This window comes from Ictidomys tridecemlineatus, chromosome 8 (assembly GCF_052094955.1).
Source record: "Ictidomys tridecemlineatus isolate mIctTri1 chromosome 8, mIctTri1.hap1, whole genome shotgun sequence".
NCBI classification, from domain to species: domain Eukaryota; kingdom Metazoa; phylum Chordata; class Mammalia; order Rodentia; family Sciuridae; genus Ictidomys; species Ictidomys tridecemlineatus.
In genome coordinates, this window is record NC_135484.1 from 154,416,995 (window position 1) to 154,429,358 (window position 12,364).

Sequence of the window (12,364 nt, forward strand, 5' to 3'; positions counted from 1 at the left end):
GAATAATGTATCGACTTTTATTAAGGTTTCCAGGGTAGTACAGTGGCACAGATACTGCATCATGTAACTGAGTTTAGAGAAATCAATTCCTGTGAAAACCTATTAGGAAATACAGCACTTCTGCAAAATTCTCAGGCCATCCAGACCAATTCTCTGTAGCCAACAGTTGCAAATTACATCTTAGACTATTGTAGTCTTTAAGCTCCTTCATGAATGCTAAGTTATTGCACGTCATGACAGACAGAGCATAACACGTCCAAAATTTAACAAGGAGGTCACTATTGATTTCACTTTTGACAGTAGACTGAAGATGGTGTTCCAAAAACTGAGTGAGAATGGGAATAAATTTCAGGTGTCTGGCTTTTCTCTGGCTGACAGGGTTTAAGTAGCACCAACATGCCACGCTCTGGAGCAGCAGAACCTTCACCTTTGGTGACACCTCCTCATTTTGCAACAAGTTAGCTATTTCTTTCATGTACTCAGCTGCAAATCTCCCAGCTGCGGGTCCACCTGTAAAACAAGCATTTGCATTTCCATAAAGGTTTTAGCTACTAACATTCTGGAGTCTTAGTTTCACATTGGAGCAAAGAGAAACCACCACAAAGCAACAAAGCTGGGAGCTGACTGGGAGGAGAAGGGTTCTCATGAGTTTTGGGGTTTTTTTTCTTTTTTCTTTTTTTTTTTTTGAGTTGCTGGGATTATAGGTGTGTGTGCCACCATGCCCCACTGGATCCACTAATAGTGATCACTAAGGAGAAAATAATTAGTTCTAACTATAGTGGTTCAAAGACAAAAAACAAAGCAAAACCAAAAAAAAAAACCCTAATAATTCTATCAAAGGAAATGTTACTTTTTTAAAAAATTTGTTTTAATTTTTTAAAACAAATTTTAAAAAATTTAAAATGCAACCCATTTAAAATGGAACCCAGGACACTTAACCACTCAGTACATCCTCAGCCATTTTTGATTTTTTTTTTTTTTTTAAATTTAAAGACAGGGTCTTGCTAATTCCTCAGCATCTCGCTAAGTTGCTGAGACTGGCTTTGAACCTCCTGCCTCAGCCTCCTGAGCCGCTGGGCTTACAGGTGTGCGCCACGATTCCTGGCTGTTACTGAAGAAGTCACCAAATGACAGTGTTCTCACAAACAAGAGGACAGTAAGACGCCTCTTTCGCAGCCATTTAAATCATACCTGTGAAAGCCAGCAGCCCAATTTTCTGGGCAGCCTGGGCTCTCGCTTCAAAGGGTAGAAGCTGATTCTTCAAGATGTTGCCAAGTGCCAGCATTTTTTCTTTGTGAAAAATACTCTCAGCTGAAGACATGTGAACTTCTTCCTCCTCCTCAGCAAAATAGTCCTTGATAGTGACCTTCCAGAATTTTCGGAGGCGCTGATACAGCCTCACAAAATAATGGTGCATCCGAACCCAAATTCGTGTGCAGAAAAACTGTTTCTTGGTCATCCTGCAGAATGGCCAGCAGTGCCCAGTGCCCCACCAGCCTGAGGGGAGCTAATAGTCAAGAACTCCAGCCGTCACCGGGCAACGCCTTAGAATGGAACGTGCCGCCCCAGAAGGCAGCACACAGGAGTTCCTGGGGGCCTTGAGGGCCGACCCAGGGTAATGAGACCAGGTCTACTTCCCTTCTCTGAGGCCCCAAACCTGGCTTGACTTTGGTCCCCAAATGCAGGCTAGACCCCCTGCCCTTGCACCTTCAGGAGCGCAGAGCCCACCTGGAACTCCCTGCTGTCGTCTGGCTATTCCACAGGTCTGCTCTCTGCCATTGTTGACTCACAGCATTGCACCTACTCTGCTCTTTGTCACTAACAGGGTCTTCTCTGCATCGTAGACTCATCTTATTTAAAAGAGCACTCCTGGAACTCCCGGCACACTCCCTGCCAAACATCTGACTCCTCCCAGTCCTATGGATGGATGCCCTCTCTGTTGTGCAGATTTCTACCAACCTCTGCCTCCCCACAGAAATTCTGAGTGATTTTTCCATCTCAACTGGTCCTTTGATTCATCAAAAAACAGGCTGGCCTTTTTTTTTTTCTCATTACAAAAATAAAGCTCTTGACCTCATACACAGCCTCCTGCAGTGACTGCATAGGGCTCGCTTGGCTCCTCTTTACAGCACATTCTTCAAAGAATTGCCCGCCTCACGCCAACTCAAGTTTTCCATTGTCTCTTGGATGGTCTGCAAACAGGATTTAGCTAGGACTCCCCTGATGTTGCCCAAAAAGGCTCTGACGAAGACCTTTACTCTGCTGAATCCAATTCTCCATCCTCAGCTGTCGCGACCCCTCGCTGGCAAGGGAAACACGACACAGGATTCTTCTTTCAGCAGTTTACTCAGGACCTTTGAATCATGATGAGAAAACAGGAAAGAGAGTGAGCGGTCGGTCTGTCCTAGCTTAAGTACCCAGCCCCGCCAATGAACTAGCACCACGTGGAAAAGTCTAATAGGTACAGCGCAGCGGAAGCAGACCAGAGCCCAGCCCCACAGCCTTGCAAGGAGTTGTTTACTTCTAACAACTCTAACCGCTTAACGAAGCGGAAGCAGAGACCAGTGCCATATTCAGGGTGCGGTCGCTGGCTCCCAACAGTTCCCCCTTTTCTAATTACAAGCAACAGGTAAAAGTAGAGGTCCTATCTCCATTGTGCAAAAGTGGCCGTAAATAATGGCACACTCCTGAGGGGCGCCTCCCCAGGCGAGTCACCATTCCGAGCGATGCCTTTTTCATGGAGGTGGGGCGTCGACATCAAACCCACATGCAGTAGGACATGCTTTTCTTGGGACTCAAACCTAGAGCTCCCAAGTGCAGTGCCTTGCCTCGCACCCTGTGCTGTGTCGATCACTTGAGCATGGTGAGCCATGCTTGAGGGGACTGTCCTGCCTCTAAAGCGGCAAAGGCTTGTACAAGCATAAGATTCTGCACCCGCTGCCGCCTGCGCATACGAACCAGACACCACAGGCACAATCCAATGGCAAGTAGGAGGGCACACGTACTACCACAACAGAGTCCTCCAAAGAGGCATTCCAGCATTGTACAAGTCTACACGTCTGGTTAGAACAATTGAGTAAAGGAGATGAATAAAGGTTTTGTTAGAATTAATAAACTGAGGGGTCAATGAGCCCTGACATCCAGTCCAAGCTGGTGAACTAGTTTTTATGGCTTTACAACGGGGCAACAATGCCGGTTGTTGAGGAATAGAAGTATTGGCTCTCAAAACCTTAGCAGGAAAAACACCATTGATTACAGTAGCATTACCATTTGAGCCCCGAGAACCATCACTATCAAACCAGCCCAAAGATTGATTGGTTAACATAATACAAGGTACGGAATCAGAGTAATTAACATGTACAGAGAAACACAATGTGTCAAATGATGAAACAGTAGAAAAGTTATCAATAGCTGCTACAGTATCCATAGGCAAGGTCGGTCAATCCATGGTGGCAGAGCCATTAGTAGTGAAGAAAGATGGAAGTACACCAGCCTGAGAAGTTACGGGAAATGGATATGGCCACGTCTTCACCACCGCCCAGAGGAGTCGTTCTGCAGTCCAGACGACCTCATGTCCGATCACCATCAGGAGAAGCATCAAGCACCTCATCTTGTTCATCTTCATTCTTCCTTCCTGACGGAGCTTGAGGAACTTTCCGCACGAGGCGCTCTGGCACCCACAGCGGTTCCGTTCGGTCCTGTGGGAAAACACAGACAGAACCTCATGCCCATGCCAGCACGGGATCAGGCCCATACCATTGTCCAGAAAGTACATCTTTCCACTTAACGTGCCCAAAGTTCGGGGCAGGGGGCGAACAGTGCCTAGTCGCAGCAGAGCGCCCTTGGATGTCCAGATTCAAAAAATTAATAGTGAATAGAGCCAGGGAGAGGCGCTCTTTCGGGGTGTGGCCTAAGCCAATTTCCCCTTTTTGTTTTATTAACATCTCTTTTAGAGTCTTATGAGCGCGCTCTACAATACCCTGACCTTGTGGATTGTAGGGTAAACCACAGACAAGCTGGATACCCATCTGGTTGCAAAAGGAAGAAAATTGTCATCCAGTATACGCTGGACCGTTGTCCGTCTTAATGGTCTGTGGTAATCCCCAGGCTGCCCAGGCTTCCAAGCAATGCGTGATAACATTTCCAGCCTTTTCACCAGACAAAGCAGAAGAATGGATAATGCCAGAACAAGTATCTACAGACACATGGACATATTTAAGTTTGCCAAAGTCGGGAACATGAGTGACATCCATTTGCCATATAGTTAAAGGCCGCAAACCACGAGGATTTACGCCCACAGAAGAGGGATGATGTAAAATGATACAATTAGGACAATCCAATACAATCTGCCGAGCATCAGCACGGGAGATAGTAAAGCGCTTCTGAAGTGCTCGTGCATTAATATGAAATTTACTATGAAAGTTTCTAGCTTGATCTAAGGAGGAAATAGGGAACACCCAAGAAGGACGAGTAGCAAGATCAGCTTGCGCATTGCCAGCAGAAAGAGCACCCGGTAAACCTGTGTGGGCTTGAATATGCAAGGGGTAAAAACAGGCGGAGCGATTCCAAATCAATGTTTGAAGATGGAGAAAAAGGGAAGACATTACTCCTGATGTGTGTATGGGACCCACTGCTTCCAACACCTTTAAAGCTTGAACTACATAAACAGAATCTGAGATTAAGTTAAAAGGAAACAGACATTGTTCAAATACTTTTTTTTTTTAAAGAGAGAGTGAGAGAGGGGAGAGAGAGAGAGAGAGAATTTTTAATATTTATTTTTTAGTTCTCGGCGGACACAACATCTTTGTTGGTATGTGGTGCTGAGGATCGAACCCGGGCCGCACGCATGCTAGGCGAGCGCGCTACCGCTTGAGCCACATCGCCAGCCCTGTTCAAATACTTTTATGACAATTTGCAGCTCCACCCATTGTGGATTGCCAGGAGCAAACTGATGTTGGATAGGAAGTTGATCATTTATCACATAGGCTCCAATACCAGTTTTAGATCCATCTGTAAAGATATTTGCAGCTCCTGGGATAGGCGTAGAAGAAGTGATTTTAGGGAAAATGATAGGATGTTCCTTAACAAATGTAATAAGAGGATGTGAAGGATAGTGATTATCTATCTCTCCTGGAAAAGAGCATCGTAATATAGCCCAATTATCCAGGTTAGCACACAAAACTTGAATTTGTTGACACATATAAGGGACAATCACAGACGTTAGAGGAAAACCAAAAAATTGTATACTTTGTTGTATCCCTAACATAGCTAAGGAAGCAACTGCATCAGGATAATACTCAAGGGATTTTCCAGGGGATATACGTGGATGTATCCACAACAAAGGACCATCTTACCACAAAACTCCAGTAGGTTGCCGTACAGTGGCGAGCACACATAATTGAAGAGGCTTATCCTCTTGAAGCCTGCAAAGGCTGGCATGTTGTATAGCCTCTTCCACTTTAAGCAACGCTGACCTGGCTTCCTCAGTAAGATGTCAAGGGGAAGTAAGATCTGAATCACCTTTAAGAATTTCATACAAGGGTTTTAATTCAACATTGGGAATATGTAAGTAACCCCTAATCCAATTTATGTTACCCAATAATTTTTGAAAATCATTTAACGTATGTAAATTATCAGTCCTAAGAGTTACCTTTTGGGGTGTAATAGTTTCACAAGAGATACTAGCACCAAGATAATCAATAGAGTCTCCTGTCTGTACTTTATAAGGTGAAATAAGCAAGCCCTTTGATTGTAGTAAATGTACTAAATCAGTGTAAGCCACCTCCAACATAGGGAGTAACAGCTGCCTTACATTCTTTAGTACATTGCTCAAAAACAAGTTGCTTAATCAAAGGCATGGCTCTATCGGGATCACCAAAGATTTTTCCCGCAGCATCCACCATCCTAGCAACAAAGTCTGAGAAAGGTTCTGTAGGGCCCTGTATAATTTTAGTCAGATTGCCAGACACTTCTCCTCTATTTGGGAGTGACTTCCATGCACGGATACAAATGTTATTAATCTGTTCATATACTTCAGGAAGATATCCCGTTTGTTGATTGGCAAACCTGCCCTGCCCCAAAAGCATATCTTTATCCCAGGCGGGGCATCCCGCCGCATGATTTTGGGCAGCCTGCTCTACCGTGCCCTCTAGCATAAATGCTCTCCAGTCCAAGTATTTGCCTGGGGAAACACAAGCGCGCACCAGACTAGCCCAATCTGAGGGGGTCATGCAAAATCTGGTAAGCCCCTCCACCTGAGTAAGAGTGAAGGCAGCATCTACACCATAAGTGCGAACGGATTCTGCCAAGGTTTTAATTATTTTAAAATCTAAAGGCTCATGGTGTCTTCCCCTATTAGCGTCCTGAAAAACCGGGTACGCTAGTCCCATGTCTGTATTAACTGTTCTCCAAACCTGTGTATGAAAAGTTCTCCCGGAGCTTTGGACTCCCCCCACATATGGGGGCGGTGCAACAGGCACTGCATCTTCTTCTAAATTCTCAACCTCCTCTTCAGAATTAGATTTATCAAAATTAGATTTATCCCCCTTCTCACGGTAGGCTTTCATGCTTTGTGTCTCCCTTTTTTTCCTTTTCATTTTTATCTTACGTAGTTGCTGTAACAATATATCAAGGTCCTCAGAACTCTCTGAGTCGCTTGTGTCCTCAGGTGTTTTTAGTTCGGTCAAGTCTGGATAGAGCCTTCTCCTATTTTTATTTTCAGGCTCTTTTGCCTTTTCACTACTCTTACTCTTAACACTCTCTGCCACTTCGCTATATGACCCCTCAGATTTTTCCTCATGTAGTTGTTCAAGAACGGCCTGACCCTCACCCACAGCTTCCTGGCATTTACCGTCTGCTATACATTCCCTAACCAATTTCCAAAGTGGTATAACACCACCCTCTAAAGTACCTTGCTCATTGTTCATTAGATCTTTCCCTAATTTGTCCCAGCTGGGAATCGTAAGACTCCCTGAAAAAGCAAACCAAGGAGCCGCTATATCAGCTCCTCTTAAAAACATCTGCAAAGTGCTCTGCTCCACCTTAAGTCCTTTTGAACATAGCAGCGTATCCAGGGCCAACAAAATTGGGCTTGAAGAGGTAACACCCATAATATTTTCAAAGCTATAAAGAAAGTGAAAGTACAAAAGCCCCGCTCTCTCTTTATCTACAGAGGAGCGTCCCATTCTATTATTCCCCCCCCCCTCTTTATCTACAGAGGAGCGTCCCGCTATTTACTTGCGGGTTCCCACTTTACCTGGGAACTTACTGGTGCACCACCCTGACTGCTGAAAGTTCTGGATCCTGGGTTCGAGGAATATTCTTCCCCGCTCGGGCCACCAACTGTCGACCCCTCGCCGGCAAGGGAAACACGACACAGGATTCTTCTTTCAGCAGTTTACTCAGGACCTTTGAATCATGATGAGAAAACAGGAACAAGAGAGCGAGCAGTCGGTCTGCCCTGGCTTAAGTACCCAGCCCTGCCAATGAACTAGCACCACGTGGAAAAGTCTAATAGGTACAGCGCAGCGGAAGCAGACCAGAGCCCAGCCCCACAGCCTTGCAAGGAGTTGTTTACTTCTAACAACTCTAACCGCTTAACGAAGCGGAAGCAGAGACCAGCGCCATATTCAGGGTGCGGTCGCTGGCTCCCAACACTCAGCATCAGCATCTGGTTATCCTGGGAACCCTTTTCACCCAGCTTCTGAGATACGCTGTCTTGTTTTTTTCTTTTACTGGCCACTTTCTGTTTTCCTTTTCTGGTTCCCCCGGCTTTTTTTATGACCTCTAAATATTGGAGTGTTCTAAGGCTCAGTCCTTGGATTCTTCTTCTTTTTCTACCTACATTTCTTACGTGAGATATACCAGTGTATGCTGAAGACTCCCGAGTCTCTGTGTTTTTGTTATTGCTGTTTGTTTATTTATTTATTTATTTTTTTGAGATGGGGTCTTGCTATTGTTGCCCAGGCTGGCCTCAACTCCTGGACTCAAGCAATCCTCCTGCCTCAGCCTCCTGAGTAGCTGGGACTTCAGAAGCACACAACCCACCCTGTCTCCAATTTTGTTTTGAATAGAAATTTTCATCTGAGCTTCAGATTCATGTTCAGTCACCAACTTGATATTTCCATTTGGATGTTAAAAACTCTGCAAACTCGTCATGTCTGAAACAGAGTTCCCGGTTCTCTTAGCTTTCCTGGCTTCTCAGAGCCTCTTCCTGGTGGATGGCACTCCATCCCTCCTGTGGCTCAGTCGAACCTGGTGGACTCATTCTTGGCTCCCATCGGTCTCACGGTCATTTTCAGCTTATCGTCAAATTCTTGGGCTCTACTTCAAATCATCCCAAATTTGAGGCATTCTATCTACAAAATGGATCTTCCTGTTTACTTCAAATGTATTAATATGTGAAAGTTTTCAAAACGGCTTAGAGAACGTTGCTCTCTTCTAGGTTGAAAGAACCCGAGGAGCGTGACCACTGATCAAACATGTGCCCCCTGGAGTGGTGTCCATGTGACTTCGCGGGAGAGTGTGCAGTGTGCGCACCATAGAGGATACCGTGGGACACCTGGGGGCACGTGGACTTGTGTCGTCCAGGACGGTGGCCACAGCTACACGTGACCATTGAGCATCTGAACGTGACTAGTTGAGTGGAGAAGTGCTGTAAGTGTAAAATGCACACTGGATTTCAATAATTAGTATGAAAAAGATGAAAAATATCTCATTAGTAGTTTTTTATGTTGGTTACATTTTGAAATATTTCAGATACATTAGATTAAATAAAATACCCTTCCCCTGTTCTCTGATGTTTTGAAAACGTGGTCACCGGGAAACTCAGTACACCAACATGATCTGCGCACTTACTGTTGCTTCTGTTGGGAACGTTCTCTCCAATTAAATAACCAGCACGACTCCCCCCATTACTCCTCCAGTCGTTCCTCGCTGGCAACCCTGTGGGGTTGGGGTCTTTGACCTCATCTTCCCCTGCCTTTATTTTATTCGTGGTAGTGGGAATCGAATTTGTGGCACCCACTGAGCTCCATCCCAGAGTGCCCCTGAGTTGCCGAGGCTGGCCTTGAACTTGAGATCCTCCTTCCTCAGGCTCCTGAGCCGCTGGTACTACAGGTGTGCTCTGACCACACCCAGCTAATCACCTTTGCCTGTTTGTTTTCTGTGACAAAAACTGAGATGAACAACTACTGAGGAGAAGACGCGGTCCCCGGGGTTTTCGGCCCCGTCAGCTGGCTCCCTTGCTCGGGCTGTGGCCAGGCAGAGCCTCCTGCTAGCTCGCAAGGGCCTGGTGGAGCAGGGCTGCTCAACGAATGGCAGGGGGAGCAAAGCAGAGAGGAAGGCCCCCAGTGACCCACTTCCTTCCACCAGGCCACCTCCTGAAGGCCCACCACCTCCCAATAGCACAAGCTGGAGGTGGGCCTTCAGCCCAGGACCCTCAGTGGGGACTCAGAGGCTGCCCTTGCTGAAGCAGGGCCTACTTAGGCCCACAAATGCCCCACAGGGAGCTGAAAGCAGGACCAAGCTCAGCATCTCTGCCCTCATCTTGTCCTGAATCCTTTATGACCTTACACCTCGTGCCGGGGCCCTGCTCGGCTCTGCACGTAGCCATGTTGGTCACTTAAGGCACACTCATCTAGACACTAATAATGCAAGGTTACAGCCTGAGCTCACCAGACCCATCTTATCCCCCTGGGATCCTGAGGTCTCCAGCCATCCCCACGTCCAGGGTCACAGGCCTGATAGATGAACATCTTGACTGCCAAGTGGATATTGTCCCCTTCAAGTGATAAAGAACTCTGGAGCCACCTCTCGTCACACAACGAGCACTGAGAGGATCATCATCCAAGGCCAATTGACCAAGACTGTGTAATGAGGCATGCTCCTCACCCTCGGCCCCAATTCTTCATCTGTTAAACCTAAAGCTCCCGTCAACACCCTGAAGACAGGGCCGGGACACTTGGTTTCACTTTGCCTTTCCAATGTGGCCAGTGTTTTAGTCAGTTTTTTTTATTTTTAAAGAGAGAATTTTTTTAATATTTATTTTTCAGTTCTCGGCAGACACAACATCTTTGTTTGTATGTGGTGCTGAGGATCGAACCCGGGCCGCACGCATGCCAGGCGAGCGCGCTACCACTTGAGCCACATCCCCAGCCCTGTTTTAGTCAGTTTTGCATTGTTTGGACCCAAAGACGCAACTGTCCAGGACTGTCACCACGTCATGTGACCAGCATTTTCCTTTCCTGATTGGTGAGGCTCTGTCGGTCACTTCCCATGATCTGGCCACTTCAAAGTGGCTATAGCCGGTGGCCCCGATCTTGAAAGTCGTAGAGATGTTGCCAAATGTGTCTTCATGCATGGGCGTGCCTTCCTACCCCACCCCTCTTGATCTTTACTGGTTGGAAATTTCTAAAGAATGAGAGTCCCCTGAATAAAATGCCTCTCTCTCTCTCTCTCTCTCTCTCTCCCCCCCCCCTCTCTCTCAACAGCCTCTCGTGACATTCCTTGCTCTCCCATTCGGGGGGCTTGAGGCCGAGGGCACAGGAGCCGTCCTGGGCCTTGAATTAAAGGTAAAGTGTGTGTTTTAGTTGATACCTTAGGAAATCCACTCAAGCGACCCTTAGTTTAGCTGCTGGTCGGGGGTGGCACCCGACAAGAACAACTTAGAGGAGGAAAACTTTATTTTGGCTCGCAGTTTCAGAGGTTCAGTCCACTGACTCCATAGCTCTGGGCCCAAGGTGAGGCAGACCATCATGGCAGAAGGATGTGGCAGAAGAAAGCAGCTCAAGACATGGTGGCCAGGAAGCAGAGAGAGCTCCCCTCACCAGGGACAAAGTGTATATCCCAAAGGCACACCCACCCCCAGTGACCGCTCTCCTCCAGCCAGACACTCTCTGCCTACGGTTACCATGGATGTGGATTAACTGGGTGGTAACTGATGTGGATTGACCCACTGATTAAGTCTTATCTCATACTATAATCATTTCACCTCTGAAAATTCTTGCATTGTCCCACACATGAGCTTTGGGGGGACACCCCATCTCTAAGCCACACTAACCATATTGATTAAAGTTCTTTTCACCACTACCTTTTCTGTTTCGTTTTTGTGGCAAGTGGAAGGACCTGGTTTGTTGGGAACTCTGGAGTGCGGCTTCTGACCTAGCACTCTGGTAATAAGCACTGGGGGGACATTTAAGATCCAAACTCTAACACTCTGCCTCTGACCCCCACTAGCTCATATTCATCCCACAATGCAGGATGAACCGCGTCCATCTCTAAGAGCCTCCACAGTCGTAACAGTTCAGCACTGCCAGAAAGCCCAAGTTCAGAGTTTCCTTTGAGACTCAAGGCAAACCTTGCTGAGAAACCCTATAAAAATTGAAAGAGCAAGTTACATTACTCCAAGATACAATGGCACAAGATACACATTCCAAAAAGGAGGAAGAAGAAAAAAAAAAAGAACAAAAAGGAGGAAGAGGAGCATAGACAGGAGGAATTGGAGCCAAACAAGACTGAATCCCAGCTGGGCAGACATTGAATGCTCTAGTCCTGCATTCAGTATCTGGGGAGCATGTCGGCATGAGGTTAGCTCCGCTGGGCTTGGGCAGCCCACCCAGTGGCCTTGCTGGCAGCAGCCGACATGGCCTCTCTGTTGGGCTGACTCTGCTCATCGCCTGCGCCTTCCCATGGCAGGCATTCCAGGCTCCTGACATCTCCAACTTCCCAGGGATTCCATTGCAGCTTGGCTGCACACACAGCTTCATGCATTGCCCTCTCACAGGCTATTCGCAGCCCTTGGATGCTGCCCTGTATTGCCTATCCTTTCTCTTAAATCTTGGTGGAAGACTCCATGACCCCACCCTTGCATTCTGCATGTGTGAAGGACCAGTGTTATGTGGATGATGCCACAGTCCACCACTGGCTGGAGCAGGAGCGAGGCCCACTGTAACAGTGGCTACTGAGGACTTTGACAGCAGAACATGGAGAAATGAATCCCAGGAAAATGATTTTTAGGTGGCCTTGTGCAAGCAGGGCACCCTGGGGCTGTCTTCTCAAGGGAAATCTTTGAAAGAGATTACTTTTACAACATGCAACGGCCTTGCCACTTTCTGAGATGACCTCAAACCATCTTTCTCTCAGTGAAGATTACTTGGCCTCTTTTTAATGCCTCTGATCTTTTTAGAAACCATGCCCTCCCTTCAGTGGTTTTAAGTAAGTTCCTTTTCTTGACAAACTGCAAGTTTGTCAAATTTCTATGATATGCTTTCTGTTCCTAATTCTCACAGTAAATTTGGCTAAAATAACCAAATTGGTGCAACTACTATGGAAAACAGTATGAAGATTCTTCAGAAAACTTGGAATG

General features: G+C 46.7%; 1 protein-coding gene across 2 annotated transcripts; it reads right to left on the bottom strand.

The window, feature by feature from the left end:
- Window positions 1-3: 3 nt before the first annotated feature.
- Window positions 4-7,426, bottom strand: Armh2 (armadillo like helical domain containing 2). 2 transcript variants are annotated; one of them, XM_078020613.1, is made up of 4 exons: window positions 7,256-7,426; window positions 5,355-5,520; window positions 1,192-3,698; window positions 4-510 (listed from the first exon to the last, which is right to left on the bottom strand). In XM_078020613.1, exons 3-4 carry the CDS (start codon window positions 1,457-1,459, stop codon window positions 83-85), a joined length of 696 nt encoding a protein of 231 aa, XP_077876739.1. In that variant the 5' UTR covers window positions 1,460-3,698; window positions 5,355-5,520; window positions 7,256-7,426; the 3' UTR covers window positions 4-82. The 2 variants fall into 2 exon arrangements, with proteins under 2 accessions (XP_077876739.1, XP_005337146.2); XM_005337089.5 differs by lacking the exons at window positions 5,355-5,520; window positions 7,256-7,426 and having other exon boundaries at window positions 1,192-4,671.
- Between the last annotated feature and the right edge of the window lie 4,938 nt (window positions 7,427-12,364).